We start from the raw sequence: 21,314 nt of genomic DNA, 5'->3' as shown, positions 1-21,314 counted from the left end.
TCTGTCTATCAGCCAATCGATGCCGGGCTCTACTTGACTAGGAGCTGTCGGAATGATCGCAGGAAGAAGACGGGAGGCGTTTCTCGGTGAAAACATTTGTGGTCCATTGGCAAAAGTCTACCGTATTTGCAAGTGGATATTGGAAGCCATCTGCATAGGTTGGATTGCCTAATAAGATCTGTCAATCGTCTAGCGGCCCTCCTTCGCCCTCTATGGTTCTAAGAGTATCCTCGTAGTAATGGAGACAAAGATGCTGCTTAGGACCAGTGTCGTGACGCGATCTATGTGAAATTATGAGAGAGTCGTTTTCGATGGTGACGTGATTCGCGTGATTCAGTTGCTAAGATTTGTCTGAACGTTGAAGCCTATGGGAAACTGCATCCAAATCAGGTTTTTGACACAACTAAATATTAGAACCGCAGAACACGGGAAGGCTCCACTTCTGGATGGAGCAAAGGCTGAAGAAAAAGAAGAATCGTCTAGCAAACTCCGATCTTGAATTCAGTAGAAAAAATAAGGGCGAAAAGGCATTCCTCTTTTCTCAGACTTTGGTAGAGTCTTAGAAAGGATTATGGTCCAGCAATTGAAGACGAAAACATCTCGTCTAGTATCGGGATAATAGTACTACGTTTAGACTAGAAAATTACCGATGACATCTTGATGCAGGTCAAGAACTCCATTATTTCTCCCGTGGTTTGGTCGCTGGAGTCTTTGCAACTTCCGAAGGGGTATTTGACTAAGTAAGCTGACCTTCTGTGTTTTTCCAAACTTTGTGAGAGTGGGGGTATAAATTAGCCCCATATAATGACAGAATAGCATTTGTCGGTGCTATCAATAAGCACATATTGCTCAGTATTGTGTAGGGTTGTCTACTGAGAACTGTAGTTGATCCGCTTCATGGTGGAAAAACTGTTAGCAAAGTGAGCTATGTGGTAGACTATGTTAAGTACGCCACCAAACACTTTATTCTGACGGAGTAGAATGCATCTAAGTGGCAGGTTAGATAGAACGATAAGACGTTAAATGTGTTTCTTACCAAGAGATATACCTTGTACTTTGAGTTTGAGAGGAGCTTCCATATGACTAGTTGTATCATCCAGAACGAATTATTTTTCTTACAGGAGCTTAGTTTCTAATTCTAGCATGTCCTGTGTGGGGGGAGGGAAATTTAGCGGAATGACTACGTTTCCTCTGTGTCCGTCTGGCTAACCCTGGCATCCGCAGTCCAAACGATATAGTATTTTTGATATTGGCCAGTAGTTTTACATTGCCCCAATGCCTACTAGCATGTTGATTCCGGATGACACAAACAGTCTTTCGTTTCGGCTTCTCAGCTGTGGTATCGTGGGCGAATTTCCTTAGTGACTTTGAAGGACAGCCACCACTTTTTGTTTGGGGTTCTTCATGCGGAGTTGGTTTGAGCCAAGCTGGTGGTCTTCTGTGTTGCTTCCACGACCTCAAAGAGGGCACCCAGACTTGACTCATCTGAAACCGTATTCATGGTTATTTAGTTCTATCCGTACAAGAGTGTGTATCTTCGAGTCTGCTTTTAGACAAATTTTTGAAGAGACGCCTTCCCCACCATTGTTTAAGGTGGATCTCTTATGGAAGTTTTTTGGTTGCATTTATCATCATGGTGCGAGAAGGATTCTTTGTGGGTTCAGGTGTAGCGTTGCGCGTTGCAACTCGAATATTCCTTGTTATGAAAAAAAGGGGGTAGGTAACTTTTGTATCTATATGTATGAATCTTGAGCCTGCTCTCATTATAACCTCGTGCCGTCGTGGCGGGTTTTGATTGTAGTCATAAATTCAATCTTTGTTTTTAGAGATAGACAGGAACCCACGTTAAATTCCTCGGAACGTCGGAGACCAAGAACCGTGCATCATTCGTAAAACGAATATCTTCCTGTGATAAGGACTTGGTTGTGGCGTTGAGTTCCACGGGTCCTGATGATAACAACCCTAAGAACGTCACATTTGTTGCCCTCCAGATGGGAAAAAATCCTCTAACATCCATATTCGTTTTTTCAATTCGATGCAGCATGTTAGAATGTGGCTTCAAAGCCCATAGATTTTAGTGACTGGCTTTATGTTATTACAGAACTCTCCACATGTGACCTTAAAAATTCTGATATCGTGCGGAGTTCACCTGGATCACACGTCTAGGAATATTACTGACCCTTCTGCCTCCTATGAGGGCTCATAACTTTTTAGATTTTCTAACAAGGTCAGAGAAAAAGAATCTCTTGCTCCTTCCTTCATACTTTTATATTCCTTCCGGTGTGGAATTCAAAGTTAAACCTTACCGTTTTGGCCCCAAAGTAACTCCCAGGTTCCAACTTTTGTAGATAGAAAAGGAGTCTTCTTTCTCCTACATTGCCTACCCAGCGACCCCACATTGAGGCGTCAGAAAATTTTTGTAAGAAGTGGGCGGTGATCTCTACGAGTTACGAGCCATTTTCAAAAAGCAATTCAATAGAATACCATAGATGGGATTATATCTCCCTATATTCTTGCTTATCCGTCTTTTTCTGCTAAAAAAACAATCCGCTGTTTTACCTCAGCCGCTGCATTTATCAGAGATGACCGTGAAATGATGACGTCCTCCCATCATTGATGAGCTAAAAACAGAATTTCTGAAACAATTGAATACCAAACCGAAAAATAAGCTCCAAAAGTGCTTCCCCTTCTTCTTTGATAATTTGCCGACACACGTGTATTTATCTTATCTGAAGGAAATATTTGGGCAGAAGGTGGGGCGAAATTAAAATTCAACGAAAGATGTAAATTTTCTAAGAAAGCGGAATTTCCTTCAGTTTCGTTTTTATAAAACTCCGCATTTACAATCGCTGGCTGTGAAATTTTTTTTTGTCTGCCTACTCACAGTAAATGTCTGAGGTAGCCTGGGTAATACCATGTCATCATACCTTCGAATATCCGCTTAGTTCGCACTTAAATGATCAATTTCTGACTCCGCTTGAGCCGTATATAGGATTAAGTTTCTGTAAATATGATGTCAGGGACAATGCACTAAGTCGTAAGGCGTTCGCTAAGATTATCCATATCTATCTGAGCGCCAAGTGAACAAGCCTTCAGCTGCTAAAAAAACACAGACCATGACTGACGGTGAATTCTTAAATATTTTTCAAAATTTTTCTTGAATAACTTACAAAATCCTCTGACTCTGTAGAACCGCTTGCGCTTGACAATCACCAATAAGTAGTCGAGTCCAACTGTCTGGATTGGAGCAACTTATCGTCAAAATAAAGAAAATTCCCAATCCTCACACAAAAGAAAAATTAACATTGCCAGATTCTCTTTGTTATATGACTGATGGGATGTAGGCGAAGTTAAAAATAAATACTTAAAGAATTATATTATACTTTAATGGATTATATGGTAATAATTTAAAATCGTAAGAATGTGCTCCTAGACAAACAAAATAAAATGTTAGAAAAATAGAGGTGTCGCTCAAATTAAGGAAATTTGTCAAGCCAATCCTCCTGCTACGTCGCAAAAACTCCACTCAAGCCGCACATCATTATACGTCTGTCTTAATTTTCTAACAAGTTGTGGAGATGCCTTTTATGTGGTCGCATCAAAATCTTGGACTCTTTTAGAAAAAGCCTTGCTTTAGATTAAAATGCTTTTCTGCTGTTGAGCAATAAATTTAAAGCTACAACTTTTATATGCACATTTTCACATAAAAATATATTCGAAAAAAAAAGATCACTGAGAATTATTGTTTTTGAGCATGAAAGGATCACTAAATAATTGCACCCTTCAGGTACTTAAACGAATCAGGAAGTTCCTATCGACGCTTGGTTTACTGTTTTATGTTCTTGTGTTTTTTGGATTGCATGTAATTAAAAAGGAAGTTATTTTTGCCCTTACACTGTAAAAATCACTCTAAAGCATCTATCACCCCTTTTCAGCCTACTGAAGTAATAACGAATATTTTATCATTAACTCCTCAATTCCATCTATTTTTTTCGTTCCAGGGGTTAATATGGGTTATATTGAAAATAGTTATTCGAATTCAAATAATGGCGGTAGTGTAAATTCACAAGATTCATTGTGGCAAGTTAAGATGTCAGCAGCGGCTGGTAACCAAACAAATTTAGTTCCATCACACAATTTTGTTGAACGACAACCATCATATGGTTATGATCCTTTGACGCATGGCGGTTATGGGGCTGTCGATGACTACGCATCCTATCCGCACCTGACAACAACACCTAGCCAACATGGGGATGAATATCATAATATGCGTAACAGTCAGAATCCATCCAGACAAGATTATTGCAGTGATCCGTATGCATCAGTACAAAAACCAAAGAAGCGAATTGATCAACACCTAGGTAAGTTGGATTTTATTTCAATATATTTTAGTGTCCTTAGAATAGGAGAAAAATTAGGAAACGTCTTTTGAGTATTTCTGTTGACTCACGCGATATTCGCCTAGAAATCGTTGCACCCACCCACCCAACTAATTCAGAAGTCCCCTTTTTGCCAAAAAGAAACTTTATTTATTTTTTTCACTTTTGGGTTTGTATCTTGGAATGAAATTGCTGCGCCACATCACTCCGCTCCCAGATGAAACCTAGGAGTGTCAGCGACTGAACTTGCAACTGCGTTTCCCATCATTCCACGTAATGAACGCGACGTTCTTTTGGGCGCACACGGGCTTCAGCCTAGATAAGGAGACCGCCTTTTTGTGTCCTCCGATCTCGAGCTGGAAGAAGTGCTCTCCCCGCTCGAGAACACGGTACGCGCCTTCATATGGAGGTTGCAGCGGCTTCCGGACGGCATCCTGACCAGGACGTGCGTGCACGTGTCCAGCTCCTTGGGCGCGCAGGCAGGTGCGCACGAGTGTCGGGTGGGAGGTGTAGCTTTGATGCGTCGAAGATTGTCCCTCAGCAGGCGCAACAATCCCGAATCTGTGAGACCCGATCTTTTGTCGTAGACCGGATCACTTGGAAGCGTTGGATTCTCCCCGTATACCAGCTCCGCGGGGCTGGCAGCAAACTCTTCTCGACGGGTTGTTCATAGGCCGAGTAGGACGAGAGGTAAGACTTGAGTCCAGGACGGATCGTCGAGTGCCATAATCGCGACTTCCAGCGTTCGGTGCCAACATTCTAGCATCCCATTGGATTGCGGGTGGTATGCCGTAGTTCGCTGGCGTTTGAAACCCAGGAGTTTGCCTAACTCCGAGAAAAGGGTGGACTCAAATTTCATTCCCTGGTCAGTGATGGCCACTGCAGGGTCGCCAAAGCGAGGTATCCACTCTCAACAAAGGGCTTCGGCACAAGATTGCGCCGTAATGTCCTTCAGAGGTATTGTCTCAGGCCACGCGTAAACCTGTCCATGATTGTAAGGCAATACTTGAAACCGTGCGAGTCTCGCAAAGGACCTACGATGTCGAGGTATATAGTGTGGAACCGTTTGGTAGTGCGAGGGAATGAGCCCACTTCTTTTCTTACATGCCTGGTGGACTTATGCTTCTGGCATGCGATGCACTCTCTGGCCCAGGAGTTGACATCTTTATTTATTAAGGGCAGAAGCATTTTTCGATGACTAGGCGATTTGTTGTCCTGATGCCTGGATGAGCTACGTCGTGAACTGCGAGGAACACTTCCCTGCGAAAGGTGGTCGGAATGTATGGCCGGGGTGTCTTTTCCGAGTCTTCGCAGCAGAGGGAGAGTTCGAGCCAAAAATGGGCAACTCCCGAAATTTGTATTTGGGGTTGGATTTGAGGCTCTGAAGTGCTGCGTCATCCTCCTGCGCTTTGGCGATAGCCGAGGAGTCGGGTGAGGCGGGGATGTTTACCTCGGAGACACGTGACAAAGCGTCAGCAACTATGTTGTCCTTACCGGACACGTACTGAATGTCTGACGTAAACTGGCTTATATAGCTCAGGTGTGGAAGCTGACTAGGGGACGCTTTGTCGGGCTTCTGTTTCCTTCTAGGGAGAAGCGGAAGTATTTAATGCTCAAATATGCGGCGAGCAGTTCTCGATCGTAGGGGCTGTAGTTCCGTTGAGCGGGGTTCAACTGCTTAGAGAAGAAGCCCAACGGCTGCCAGACCTAATTCACCTTTTGGTGAAGAGCAGTGTCTACTGCGATGTCGGAGGCATCAGCAAAAATGGCTAGGGGTGCATCTTGAAGAGAAAATGCCAAGAGTATAGGTTCAGCCAGTTGTTGACGAGATTTATCAAACGTGCGGACAGCCTCTTCAGACCACACAATCTCTCGTGTGTCTTTTGTTTTCGGGCGAGACAAGTACGCGTTCAAAATGGACTGGTGTTGGGCGGCCTTGGGTAGGAAACGACGATAGATGTTTAGCATGCCCAAGAACTTCTTCAACTCCTCCACTGTTTTCGGACCCGGGAAGCTTGTAATTGCTTGCACCTTGTCTGGGTCGGGCCGTATTCCTTTCGGGGAACGGGAGTCGTCGAGGAATCTCACCTGTGATTGAAGGAATTTGCATTTCTCAACGTTAAGTATTAAACCGGCCTGAAGGAGACGTTGAAAAATGCACTCGAGATGGGCTAGGTGCTCAGATTCAGTGGAAGAAGCGACCAAAACATCATCAAAGTACACGAAACAGAAGTCGAGGTTCCGCAGGACCGAGTGAATGAACCTTTGAAAGCTTTGCGCCGCATTGCACAACCCGAAAGTCATCCGGGTGAACTCGGAAGGGTCTAAAGGGTGTGCATTTGCCGTCTTTGAAATGTCTTCTGAAGCTACATGGATTTGGTGATATGCCTTTGCTAAATCCAAGGTGGAAAAGATGGGGCAATGTGCGAATTGATGCGCAAAGTCGCGGATGAACGGAATTGGATGATGAATTGATGTTATCTAAAAGTACGGAAAGAGTTTGAGCAACTTGTTCAACAGGGTATCTGCAGACCTTCAAACAGCTCCGTGGCTTATTCGAACTCGCCACGAGAGGGGAAAACCTCCCCGCCACATTTAACATTTTTGAGGCTCCTGTTCTGGCTTTGTAACACGTTGCTTTCCATGTAGGGTTGTCCGCCCTACCCAACCCCCAACCTGGAGGATCAGTTGGTACAATTTGTTCCGTTTTTAGGCGCGGGAGACTCGCCTTCATCCTTCTCCGTCTGCAGCTTTTCGTTAAGAAAGAGCTCCCAGGGGTCACCACGTGGAGGTGGAGATAGAGTTTGGTAGTAGAGCTGTTGGTGTTGATTCAGCAGGCATTTCCCAGGATTTATGCTCCATCGTGGGTACCAATCCACGTTTCGCCCTGGGACCTATACAACCTTTTGACCACCAAAGCTCTTACTGTACAAGACAATGATCTTGGCTGTCCTCATGTATTCCTCGGGGATTTGGGTTGGGTATGGTAGAAAAAGAAGACGAGGCAGATCCTGCCTAAGATGGAGCGATGGCGTAGGCCAGGGCGCCAGACAGCTTTTAGGGATATTGAATTGGTGGACCTCGGCGCGAAACCGGGACGCCTGGAGTTCCTTATTAAGGCAGGCCTAGACCGGATACCGGTTGTTGCGCCGTTGCTGATGATGATGAAACATTTTTGAAAACTGTCGACCTATTCTAGTAATTGGAGAAACTAATTGCATCCACAAGAAATTGGAGAGTACTTGGAAGTCCTGTTACCACCTCAGATAGCATCACACCCGGAGGACATCACTATCAATACGAAGAACTGAAATATTAAACCACAATGTCCAGTGCAAGCTGCAATTTAAATTACAACATTATTGGGTCATCTATACCATTTTCTCTCCATTTCTCATGACTTACCGATTACAATTGGAGTGAGATTCGCCCAGAATTAATTTAGTCAACCACTAAGACCCCCCCAGTAACAAGCACATGTCCACATACGTCCATCCTAAAGTCCGTAATATCGAGTATATTTGAGCATGTTGCTATCCCTTAATGGGTTAAATTTGATCCTTGTCCAAACCATTGATTACCTCATTTAATAATCTTTAGGGCTTTCCTTCCACGTGACCAAAATGGGATGTTCATGTAGCCAACGCCTCTGGCCAGTTATGCGTATGGATAATCCAGGTCTTATCTATATCTAATCGTCATAATCGTAATTTTATCCTCACGCACATTTAGAAGTCCGTCGAATGGGTGGGGGAGGAGTAGGCTTCCTGCGAAAAGTCATGTTGAATCTGAAAGGTCTAAGTGTCTAGTTATCTTATATAAGTCGATCCTGGGAGTCCCGAAGGCGTATGAAGTTATTGTCTTGTAGGAAACGTACGGGCTGAGTTTGAGTGTATCTTTGCTTTCTACTATTTCCTCCTTCCTTTTGTAGGAGAAGTTAATATAATTTTCTGTCCTGACTATTCTACAAATATATTCATTAGACTACATGACGCTGGGATGTATTTGCTTAAAACTGTGTATCTCAACCTTTTTCTTGCTTAGTTTGAAATAAACTTTGTTATCTAATTAATCCAATTGCTTACACCGAAAGATTTTAATTTAAAAAAGATTTTTAGACGATGTAGAGATTTTATTCTATATCTTTGTATCCAGGAGGGATACATTTTTCGAGATCTACTCTACAGTATGTGCGGGTAGTGGGGGTGAAAACTTGAATCCTTCATAACTTCAATGACGAAGTCTTTCCCAGGATCAAAGCAGCTCGTGATCCATCGGTTGACGAGGTTCTTACTCGAACACATTTCAGATTCGTTATAGAAAGGGGGAGAACGGTAAGCGACATGTGACGGCTTGGGGGTATTTTAAATCTAATTTCCTGTATGTTGTCTCAGCGCTAACCATTCTAGTTAAACATCATTCGTAGCTATGAATACGTATACATACGGGTAGAACCACAATCTGGCCATCCGGCTCCATTACTCTTTGCAACCTGTCCTATTCGCCTAGTCCGCGTGGTATCCATTTCCACATATGGAAATTTCCTGAAAACAAATTCAGATTTCATAACCAACACACGCGCGCTACTGTATCCACTTTCATTTCACCCTTGTGGCCCATACGTATAAATATTATTTTGCTTCCGTGTAGTGACATTATAAATGTATTTTGTCGTGTCTCTGACGTGAAACCATAGAAATTCATTTAATTATAAATTAAATTAAAAGCAATGGGTGGGTGAGGTTGAAAATCTGCACAGTGAGGTGTTTTTAGAAAATTCACCAGGATATGCATGCATTTCTGTTCCGATTGCGGCACGGCTTTATATTATGGAACTATATGAATGTAATTTGAAATTTCTGGGGGTTGTTAACGTTTGAATCTAAATCATTGAATATTATTGTGACTAGGAACTGAAGCAAGTGCCTCAGTATACTTCGCAGTGCTACAATTACAGGAGTTTTACTTTAAATATACGTCATGCGAACTGATGGTGACATGAACTTTCCCATCATGCACGGGGGGGTTGAGTTGCGACACGAGGCTTGGAAAAGTGGAGGTTGAGTAAGTGCCGTAGATTAGTTTTCCGTGAGAGAGTCTTTGATGGTTATGTAACCAAACCATATGTTTGGGAGTACTCTAAATGGCTTCATCAGCTTACGAAAGGGGCCCTGAGAATGTATTTCATTTTGAGGTGAATACTTCATTACTCGATGCAAATTTCTAATTAGTTGGTGATAGAGTGAATTCCAAGTCAAACCCTTAACGGGTTAATTCGACTCCTATAACATCGTTGTATCAAACGTGGTATCCTCTATCAAATATTTTCTCTCATTACCAACAAAAGAGAGCACACAGATTTCCGTTTCGTGATATTAATGTCCATCAGCCTCGATTACTTACATTTCATCCATGGATATTCATATGGAAATCGGGAATGAATTTATGGCTGAATGCCTCCCGAATGCAATAATCCCGATAATGCTCTTAAATTCATGAAATATAAATTTGGTCCGCTTACATTTGGTTTGGTCCCCTGTATTTATCTCTATTAATTATCTTCTAATTTTTCCCATCGTTCGGTTTACTTAGTTTGCCAAAGTTCAGTTTGAAGTTACGTAAAAGTTCAATTGTCAACCCCAGAGAGAGTTCAGATTTCATGGACATGGAAGGGGAGGAGGGATGGGGGGATTCTTTTCAAATCCGGTGAAAAGTCTTGGCGGTCGGCATCTAAAATTGTTTTTTTATGTCATTATGATAAAGTTTGAATTTTCAACCCTATCGCTGGGAAAGGATGGGATGGGGAGGAAGAGGAACTCCTCCCATCTCTAACGCTGTCAAAGAATGCGGGCCGTCGTCGTCCTTTAAAAGTTCTGACACGTCAAAGTGGAGCTGTTTAGGGGTTTAATTATGAGCCCCACTCCTGGAGGAAATCCGGAGCGTATGGCCGGGGGGGGGGGGGGGGGGGGGGGGGGGAGAAACAGGTCCTTTCTCGGCAACCCCGTTGAACTATGGCAGTCCCCCCCTTTAAAAAGTTATGGCATCTCAATAGGGGATCATTTCCTATCATCATGGTAAAAAGGGGGTCTGTAGGCGCGAGAGCAAACCCCCTCTCTTTGCAGTTAGGAGTACATATAATGTGCAATGTACTGGAACTCCAGTATGAAAAAGTGCGAGATGCTGAGTGAAAAGTCGACGATGATAAAAGGGAGTTTGTGGCCCTGAGGGAGGGAGGAGCTAAAGCTATAGGAAATAAGAATGGTCTTTGTGGTCCGGATAGGTGAGTGGTTAAAGCACAAGGCTGTCGTGCGGAAGATCGCTGTTCAAATCTCACTGATGGCAGTGGGATTTGTATCGTGATTTGACGTCGGATACCAGTGGACTCAACTGTGAATGAGTACCTGAGTCAAAATCGGGGTAATAATGTCAGGCGAGCGCAATGTTGCGTCTTATAGGGTACTATATTATAAAAATGCTCTAACAAACTTCAAGGCCCTGATCTAATTGGATTGTTGCGCCAACGATTATTATTATTATAAAGAATGGTCTTACAGACTATATCGCATCACAAAAGGCCTTTACGTGTTGTACAATCCGTCGTCGTCGCTCGTGGTAAGAAACCTAAACATGTGGTCGAACGGTCATCCCAGATTGGTTTGTGTCGAACAAAAAGCGGAGCTATATTTAATATGGTAAACTGGCGAATATTGATCATGTACGTCTGTCAAAACCTAAGCTCCTAAAAGTTTCTGCCAACATACGCCTGTTTGTCATTGCGGGAATATGGAAGGCATCTTTTGCGTTTATTGTTCCTCAATATCATTTTATAAGTATTGGCTTGCTGCACATCAAATGGCCGATTTGGTACTAAAATTTGGACCATAAAGCTTACAAAGATTTATTTAATTAATCAAAATAGGTGCCAATTGATTCAAAACACTTCTCCCAGCGAGATACAAGAGCGTGTATACCAGTTTCGTAGAAGTCCAATTTTCGAGTGTTGATAAATTCGCCGAAGGCAATTTTGATGGCCTCTTCATTCCTAAACTGTTTTTTCCGCTAAGAAATGATTTAAACGCTTAAAAAAGTGGCAGTCGGTTGGCGAAAAGTGTGGTGAATATGGTGGATGAGGCAGAGTCTCATACCGTAATTTGTTCAACTTTTGAACCGTTGTTCTGGATACATGAGGTCGTGCATTGTCGTGAAGGAGTATCACACCATCTCTGTTATCTAATCTCGGCTGTTGAATACTCAATTTTTTGTGCAGTATTGTTGCAGTTGGGCACAGTATTTCTGTGCATTTATCGTTTCTCCAGGTGCCAAAAAAGAATAGTGGATAACTCCAACTGTAGACCACCAAACAGTCACCTATACCTTCTTCGGATGGAGGCTCGGTTTCGACATACGCTTCGGTGGCTCCAGCATCTAGCCAATGTGCCGATCGGCGACGATTGTCGTATAATATCCACTTTTCTGCACATGTCACCAGTCTGTGCAAAAAGGGATCGCTTCTGATGCGGGAGAGTAAAGAACTGCAAATTTCCATTCGAAGCGCTCCATAAAAGCATGCGGAACCCATTTGTCGAGCTTCTTCACCTTTCCAAGTTATTGCAAATGCCAGGAAACGGTTGAATAGTGTACGCTCAGTTTCTCTGTAATGTCTCCCAGAGGCTGACGTGTGTCGGATTCGGCTATCAAACGCAGCTCGTCATTGTCAATCGATGGTCCTGGATGTCCACGTGGCTCACTTTGAAGGTCTACGTCGCCTGACCGGAATTTTTCGAACCACCGCCATGTGGTTCGTTCGCTTACCTTATCAGCTCCAAATGCGCTGTTAATGTTCCTGGTCGCCTCCGCTGCTTTATGACCGAGTTTGAACTCATACAGGAAAAGTATACGTTCTTGGCCCTTTTCCATCCTTTTTTCCTTTTTATTCACTGTTATCACAATGATGGTCAAAAATGAAATGACTCCTTGATTAAATGTAGGAGTCTTTATACTTCATTATCCGACACAAACAGTGCCAACTGGTGCTGGTTTTATACAACAAAATCGCAACTAGCTTCACTTGATTGACAAATCGGCCATTTCAGGTGCAACAACCTAATCTCTTGACCGGTTTGTCTTAAAAAACTTCTGACGTTTGTCCTCAATCTGGATGGATTTTTGTACCATTAGGGTACATCCTGCATCTGTGATGACTTTATTGAAATGTTTCACCATTGTTTCCAATTCCATTTAGGTAATGGTGTCATTGCCTGGTGTTAGTCGCGAATCATGCTGTGCTTCCTACACTGTTGGTTTTCAACCTAGGCGTAAAAGATAGATTTCACAGCATGTTCACCTTTGCGTTTGGTACATAGCAGCTGAGAAGAGCGTGTAGCGCCTTCCTTCGCAGTTTATTGGCCTACTTTGGTGGGATCCTAGTGTCTCTCCTGGGAAGTAGTTCCACGTAATGACTACTTCGCGAGTAATTCTACCGGCTTCTAATGGAAATTGGACATCTATGAAGTCCTCCGTTATGGACATATATATTTTATATTAGATTTAACACTGTTTCACGCTCTTGGTTTTTGGTGAAAGGTGTTCGAAATTATCCGCGCACCTGTACACCTTGCAGACAACGGATCTGCCTCCATTGCAATGTGATTGTTGGAACCTTCGTCATTAATGCGGGCATATCTTGGTGTTGGCTCTTCGTTCCATTCAAGTTTCAAGTTTGCAAGTCTTCTTTAATGTCAAGGTATCAACTCGTTTGTGATTCGCTGTCAACTTTGAAGCTTGGGAAATTTAGGTCCCATTTGGTCATTGCTTCCGAGAACGTGTGTTATCTTGATGGGTCAACTTTTCCTTCGCCACTTTTAAGGTTTGGTCTGAAACAAAATCTTATTGGAATCGATTCAATGTCTGTCTGTTTGTCACGTTTCGTCTAACATCACAAAACATCAAAAAGGGTCCTCTTTTTCCAACTCTCTCTATGAAATTGAAAGTTGTGACACTTAAATGACTGTAGTTTGCAAACGAATGAACGAAATGTCATGAGACTTTAGATATACACTCGTAACAGATGAGCCTCTCGAAAAGAATCGTGTTCATTTTCTAATGGCATAATACCTTTCATTAGCATAGGTATTGACAATACTCCTGGTAAGTTAGCAACGAAGGTAGGAACGCTGCTAACCTACCTGAGGCATCTTCCTTCTTTTTACTACTCTATGCTAGTCATAGGCTTAACAAGAGATTCTTTGACTTAGCGCCAATAGGAGGCAATTAAAATACTTCATTTTGTGGCTGGAATCCAAAATTCTGGTCGCACATCACATGTTGAATAGTTGATTTACGGCCACTTCTTGTAAGGGAAGCGTTATTAGAAGCGAAAGTTAAACTCTGGATAGAAAATTATCTAATTTACTATTATAAGTAACAAAACTCCATCGTTTTCGAGTATATCGACAACGCTTTCTATCAGTGAATCTTATTGTCGTTTTTGTGCCGATATGAAATTTTCATCACTTAACGCCTCCGAACCATTAAGATTCAACCCTCAGAAACACGGATTAAGACATCGCATTTCATCCCTATCCAAATTCTGCAACATCTAGTTAGATAATAACGTTGTTTACCATTGGCGCGCTCATTTCCATATTATCTGCTTCGATAATCCTACGCCGAAGGACTTTTTCTAATTCATTTGCTTAGGGTTTCAATTGAAATACGGTCATTTTATTGGCAAAGGGCATTAAGTTTGATAATTTAGTAGGAAAAATGCGAATTTCCTTGGTATGCGCGTACATTTTATTCTGCGGGGTTCCACTTAAGTCGACCGAAATCTGTGGGATGTGAAAGTATTAGATTGTCGGCGCCGAATTTATGTTGAAGAATTGTATTTTTCCTAATCTATCTATTTTTCAAAAAAAGTTTTCGTGATAGCAGCGATGATGCCAATATTAGCGATTCACACAATCAATTCAATATCGTTAACAGTATCATGAGCTTCACCGCAGACAATTTTCCCGACCTCGGCCTTTGGTTCTGTGGTTCTTCTTATATGGACTAAAATTTCTCAAGCGAACCTGTTCGCCTTCGTCACAGAAAACACATGAACCCTTTTTTAAAAAGTCGAAACGCTCTTAGTCGGCATCTTCTGGAAAAGCCCTGGAGCTGCTAGTTCAGATTCACTTCCGCGTCAGTGAGGGGGACTGTAAGTCAGAATCTTGCTTGCAGGGTTGCATACCCCCAGTCGTGTGAGACTATTAAATCAATAATTACCGAGGATAAAATCGACTGGGCTATAATCAGCTTCTTCGCGCAAAATTTCAAAAGAGTTGTTTCATGATTTGGCGAGATCTACCGGAGGTGCATCTCTTTGGGATAAGTACCACAATCTTGGTTTTTATATCCAAAGCCAAATGCACAAAAGCTGCTCTCAACGATATAATTATCACGATTGGGCGGTCACTTCAGTGCAAGCATTATACATACTCTAGCTTTCGTCCCTGAATATAAAGGGAGCATTCAGCAACGTAAGTATCAAAGCCATCAATGAAGCCACAACCAGAATAGGATTGGGGTGTACTATCCATGCTAAGAACTAAGAAAATTCAGTTTCATCTGGGTGGTAACCACTTTACCAGAGCTGTGAACATAGGCACACCCTAGACTACCGCCATCTCTTCGGAGTCTTGCTTAATAGTAATGGACGAATTTCTACGCAAAGATAGGGTGGCATTGTGGTGTCGTTTACCGGAGGATTTGATAATATTGGTATCAGGGATATTGTCCTCGGCTATGAGTGAACTCAGAGGGGAGTGCTGGGGAAGGTGGGCCTGTGACCCGCAGGATGCTGATTCAGGATAAATCGCATCAAAGCGCAGGTGATGCTATTCGCCACCAAGACAAGGGTACCTGAATTCCACTTCCGCTTCTAAATAGAAAAGAGTTGGTTGTTTCCTTCAATGTAAAGTATCTGGATATCATCCTGGATCCTAAGTTGGAGATTGAAGATAGAACTGAAGGTTAAGAAGGCATGTATAGTCTTTTACGCCTGCCAAAGCACTTTTGCAGGGGTCTGCGGCCGAGGACGATTATCAGGATGGATACAGCCGAGGTTCACCCCATCCTAACTTACGGTTCTATCGTATGATTGCATGCGCTGACCAAAAAGTACAACGGAATGAAGCTTAATAGGATTCAAAGAACCGTGTGTGCAAGTGCTATCGAGGCTCAGAAGTACTACCCGGCAGATGATCTCAATGTATTTCTACACCTCTTCTCACTGTACTCCATATTAAATGCGTTGTAGCGTGCAGTGCTTTTAGATATCGTAGGTGCGGTTGTTAGACGGTGAAGCTTTACGGCCGTTGTGACATCCTGTAGTACTTCGGGAACTCACGAGTCGAACTTTACTTTGTTGTGGTTTTTCTAATTAAGGCAGAGTAGCAGACCGCCGCCATGTTGCAAGGTTATGACATATTTTTCTTTACCGACGGATCGAAAATGGCCTGTGGAGTCGGTACGGGAGTTTTCTCCGATATTCACAGCGTAGCAAGTCGTACGGATTAACCAGGGCATTCCGAACGGAAATACTAGCGATACTGGAAGTCTGTCGCTGACTAGGGCATTATCCGAGCCTGAAGTATAACGTAGCCATTCCAAGAGACAAGGGATTTTTAAAGCTTTATGCTCAGTGATGACATCTTCCCGGCTGCTGAGACAGTGCAGGGACGCGCTGAACAGTCTGGAGGGCACGCTGAAAGCCACCATCCTCTGGGTTTCTGGTCATATGAACATAGAAGCGAATTAACGCTCCTTTGCTTTGCTTTTGACAGCCCCTCATTGGGCACAGGCTGCGTTTCGCTGGGAGACTGTCACGGTGGTAAGATTCGGCATATCTAATTTGTATGGTTGAAGTTACGGAGAGGAGGGAGAAATCCTCAGGCCCTTCCTTTGCGATTGCCAAGCTCTAGCTAGAGTCAGGCCACGGACCATATGTAAACCATTTTTGAAGACCTCAAAGAGATCACTAGTTGCAAGGGTTCAGATAAGGCTCAACTTTGCCCCCCTCCCCTAGTTTCTACCACAGCAGGAGTTTTTGGCATCAAGGCTGCGTACCACAGCGCTAATTGGGCTCTCCGGTGGGGCTATTGGTACCTGCTGTCCTTGCTAAAATAAACGAACTAATTAAAGAAGATAAAATGTAATTTCTAAAGTTTGGTGGTAATTAAGGAAAAGTGGTAATTTTTTAATTTGTGTGCCTGAAGAACTCCTCCGCTGGGTTAAATTGCTCTCCACAATCCGAAAAATAAATTTCGAATTGTGGCGGCTGTATACATACTGCTTTGTGTCTTTATCGATGTTTATCAAGAAAGCGCCATCTCACTACTCATCGCTCGGGTTGGTCTAAACATCAAAGTCGATGGGAAACAACCAAAACAACGATGAATTGTGATTCATCGGTCAGATGAGGTCTTTGGCAGAGCAAAGTAGCGCAATCTATCAAGACGAGTCGACTACGCTTCTGAACGAGATAAGGTTAAAGGAAAAGAAGAAGGTCGTCATTATTTTTTGTTAGCGTACCTTGCTAAACTACCTGCGGATCTAACATCAGGTGTAGGATTGTTTGCTCGTGGATCAGATTGTTTTTGTTTCAGAAGCTGCTATCCACCGCGGGGGAGTTTTTTGCGTCTCAACTTCTGTAATTATTCCGCTACTTCACAGTCTCTGTAATCGGCCGGGTGTTTGCCTGCATAATTTTCCCATTTTCCCGTGAAAATTTGTTGTTTGGACATTCCTATGATTTATGGTCACCAGCACATTTCCCACAGCTGGATTCCTCGCTTATTGATTACTGTTTTTCATTTTCATTTGATTTATTTCCCTTTTTCAATATATTCACGGCATCTGAGATCTTAGTCCTTTTTCCTTTAGGTCTACTAAAATAGCGTCTTTTTGATTCGTTGGGTGGAGTCTTCTTAGCCATAACCTTGAGAGGCCTATTGTTTTTCTCTTCGTACGTGCACCATTTTCTCTATGTAATAATCGTTGGCGCAACAATCCATATTGGATCTAGGCCTTGAGGTGTGTTAGAGCACTTCATTCAAGACCGTAACGGTACACTACAGTATACTGTAGGAGGCAATGTGGTCAGCATTGCGCTCGCCCGAGATTATTACCCTGATTTGACTCTGGTACTCATTCACAGCTGAGTCGACTGGTATCCGCCGCCAAATCACGATACAAATTCCACTGTCACCAGTGAGATTTGAACCGCAACCTTCCGTACGACAGCTATCCGGACACTTCCATTCTCTATGTTCAGCCTTTTCGAGAGGGACCTGCGTCTACAGTGTGCACTTTCCACACATTATTGTTTAGAGCAATTGTTGAGTACTCCTCTATCATGACTACCGATAGTAAGCTCTTAACTTTAACGTACTAGCCAACTTTGCTGATATAATGCTGATCTAATAATTTCCGGGGACGAGCCTGCCTTTCTTTTTCTAGATTCTCTTCTTTCTTGCGGGATCCAGTCAGTTATTCTAAGCAGTTCTTCTTCATCCCTGCGGTATTCTATTGGTCCATTTACACTAACGCTGCCGCACTTTGCTGGCAATGAACTAGCCTGAGATGTTCTTTTAAGGATCTCCTTTTTCCGCTGAATCTCCTTAATTTGCGAGCCCATTGAGTTTTTTGCGCAATCCTCCATTTTCATTTTTCCGAGGTGTTCTTATTCCATTGCTAATTGATTTTGTAGCTTTAGTTTTGGTTTTGTTTGCGAAACAAAATCTTATTAAAACCGGTTCAATGTCTGTCTGTCACACACACTTTTCTCAGAAACGGTTATACCAATTGACACGAAATTTGGTGAAAGGGTGGAAACTGTGAACGCCCAGATTGAGTTACATCTTTCTATGTTGAGATTAAGGGGGTGTCCTCATACATGTAAAAGGGAGGTGTAATTTTTTTTCACCGAATATAGTCATGTTGGGTATCAAATGAAAGGTCCTGATTAGTACTTTTCGATGCCGGCCTTGCTTTTGACATTTGTGCGAAAGGTGGGGAGTGGCAGAGACCGAAATTGACGATTTCGTTAACGGACTCATTCTCAGAAACTACCCAACCGAAAAATCTGAAAAAAAAAAATCATGAAGCGTACTATTACTAACAAAGTTACAGTAGCTCAAAGTTGCCTTTACCGTGATTTACTGCAACCCAAAGTACTAAATATCAATATCACACTAAATTGGGTAGTCTGACATGCTAAATGCACCCACATAACAGGCTACGTACAAATGGGAGAGTTCTGCACTCAAGTATACTCACAGAAGAAACAAACAAAACCCTTCATACCTGAAGCGCCTAGCTTCCGGTTTTCCGGCTTGTTTGCACTTTGGGTTCAGTTTTTAATCGATGGTGATGATCTTGCAAATCTCGAAATTTTGCTAAAAGGATCGACTCAATGCTATGAAAAAAACATTCGCAGAACCCATAGGACCGATCTCCTGAGAGGGTTGATTTTCCCTTATAACTGGTCTGCCACCTCAGGTATATAATCCATACTTTTGCCCTATTGCATATGTTTGTTTGTTTCTTATTCCCCCTTTGTAGAGTATAGTGCATCCAGTTGATCTATTTTTAGTTGTAGTATAATTACAAAGACGAACATAGCACATCCATGACGACCGAGATTCGAATCCGAGCCAACAAGATAAAGAGGCTAACACTCTATTCCCTCGACCATCGCACCATCGCATACGGGTGGCTTCAATTTGTATCTCCTGTAGAGTTCAGCAAGGTTTAGGACCCTGGTCACGTTTGTTGACCATGCAACGATTGTCTGATGGTTATCCAGGGAGATCGACTTGGTCCAGACACGGACAAAGATTGTCACTGGCCTTTGCTTGGGTTAAAGGCGGTCAGGAGCTTTACCTTGTATGAATGTCAACCTATTGAATCCTCTTATTACTAAATGTGTAAGAAAATAGTTAAACAATTTTAAGGAATAACCTTTCTGATATTATCTATAATTTAAATTAATTCAATTCCCGAAGGACTTTTCGAGAATTCGAAACCATTCCCTTAGAGCTGAAATTCGATCAAAGGGAGTATTGTTAGCCTGTCAATTGCTATACAATGGAGTTGGTCAGAAAACGACTAATTTGCGGCGAAAAGAATAGTAGACTGAAAGAAAACCACATTTTACCGTGGGTACCCTGTGTATGACGTCCAATTCTACCATTCATTTAAAATCCTTGATTCAAATAATCAGTTCCAATGTTATCGTGTGTACACATTTACTAGTAAACGAAAAACCACCGTAATCAGCGGAATGTAATTTCATTCGGAAAAATATCTACTACAGACATTGCGGAAACCGATGCCGATATGCATAGATCGAATGACCAAACCAACTCTTCAGGTTAACCAATGAAACATGTTCAAACAGTTACGGGTGTTAATCAAAGCTTTACTAGACACATCCCTAAATACTTAACAAGCCCCATCAATGAAAAACCATAGTGAATTCCACCACCTGTTTTCAAATAATTGTGAGAATGTGTTAGTTAATGTGGTAAAAATTGGCCACCCCCGCAAAGGTTCACATCATTTATTTTGCATTGCAATTACACTCTAATAGGAAAAATATCCTTGTTGATTCCCATTGGTATTTTATCAAGGGAAATCAATTTTCCGAATTTGTTTTAATTGATTATAAAAACATAATGACGAAATGTTATTGAGGGTGTTCTCTGGTGACAGTTTGTGTTGGGAATATTCGCCAATTCTAGGATTCAAGTTGGAAACTGGGACTCATTATTTTAGGATATAAGATTGTTTCGTTCCAGATTTTTTTTTGTATACTTAATTAATTGCAAATTATTGGCGGATACCTATGGGCTACCATACGTGTTAGGTTTTAAATTCCACGTTGCAACCAAAAAAGGATACTTTTCACAACCACCCCAACATTTTTTCCTCAACACTCTGCATTTGCTCTGTTTCGGATTCATCCCAATATTTTCCAAACAAATGGGAATAAATGCATCGAAACCGATTTTATCGCATGACAAATGTGTATTTTGGCTCTATTGCCCCCATATTGGACGATGGAAACTTTTTAATAGAATTTGAATTTTATGCAATCAACGGGGGCAAATCGCTTGAATCATCCCCAAAAGCCTTTTCGCCATAGCATTTCGAATTTAACGACTCATTAGGGTTTAAGCCGTGCACATTAAAGCTTACTGTCGAACACCACAATGCGGTTCAAAACATATGAAATTTCCGAATGCACTCTGATAACAACAATTGAATTTGCGCAAATTAATGCACTCGACAGTTGCAAGGACATAGAGATAAAGGACGATACGTGCGATGATGGCTGCTGGCAACAGTTTTGGGTTCATGGTCCACAACAGGCCAGCTATTGCCTGGGTCAGCCGACGACTTAGCAGGACCCAAATATTTTACTAAATTATTATATATAATCGGATGACAAACTTTCCCGAAATATTATGAATAATCGATCTGAAACATGGTATCCAGTCTATGTTACGTTTGTAACCATATTTTCGGGACGTAATTTATGTTTTGCCCACCAATACCAATGGCAAGTGGATTCAGGAGAAATTGATATTATAGCGTGTAATTGCATTTCGATTGGAGAGGTAATGGTTGAAGTAATTTATGAGGGGCATAAATTAGGATGCATGGGGATAGTATAGAAATTAGAAATGATTAACAAATGGTAATAAATATTTGATTCAAAAGCAATTCAGTAGGTTGGATATGAAATTTGATAAGCAGCTTGTCTGTATTATTTCTTCTATTTATTTAGTTTCCAATGAAATTGAAATTTGCATCCTCTCAACGTTACAGTTTAGGGTCAAAGTATTTACATTCATATCCGGACTTGATCAGAGGGATGAAAATACA

The 21,314-nt window shown here is 42.1% G+C and overlaps 1 protein-coding gene across 2 annotated transcripts in view; it reads left to right on the top strand.

Moving 5' to 3' along the window:
- Positions 1 to 21,314, top strand: part of LOC119649636 (hemicentin-1) — a 577,621-nt gene that overhangs the window by 515,583 nt on the left and 40,724 nt on the right. Inside the window, exon 7 of one of the 2 annotated variants that reach the window (XM_038051886.1) lies at positions 4,002 to 4,361. In XM_038051886.1, the coding sequence (XP_037907814.1) occupies positions 4,002 to 4,361 (360 nt within the window). Of the gene's footprint in view, positions 1 to 4,001; positions 4,362 to 21,314 lie in introns of those variants that run through there. The other variant, XM_038051895.1, reaches the window with a different exon arrangement.

The sequence above is a fragment of the Hermetia illucens genome, chromosome 1, assembly GCF_905115235.1.
Source record: "Hermetia illucens chromosome 1, iHerIll2.2.curated.20191125, whole genome shotgun sequence".
Lineage (NCBI taxonomy): Eukaryota > Metazoa > Arthropoda > Insecta > Diptera > Stratiomyidae > Hermetia > Hermetia illucens.
Note: the sequence above shows the minus strand (reverse complement) of the source record. Positions and strands in the feature narration are given on the sequence as shown.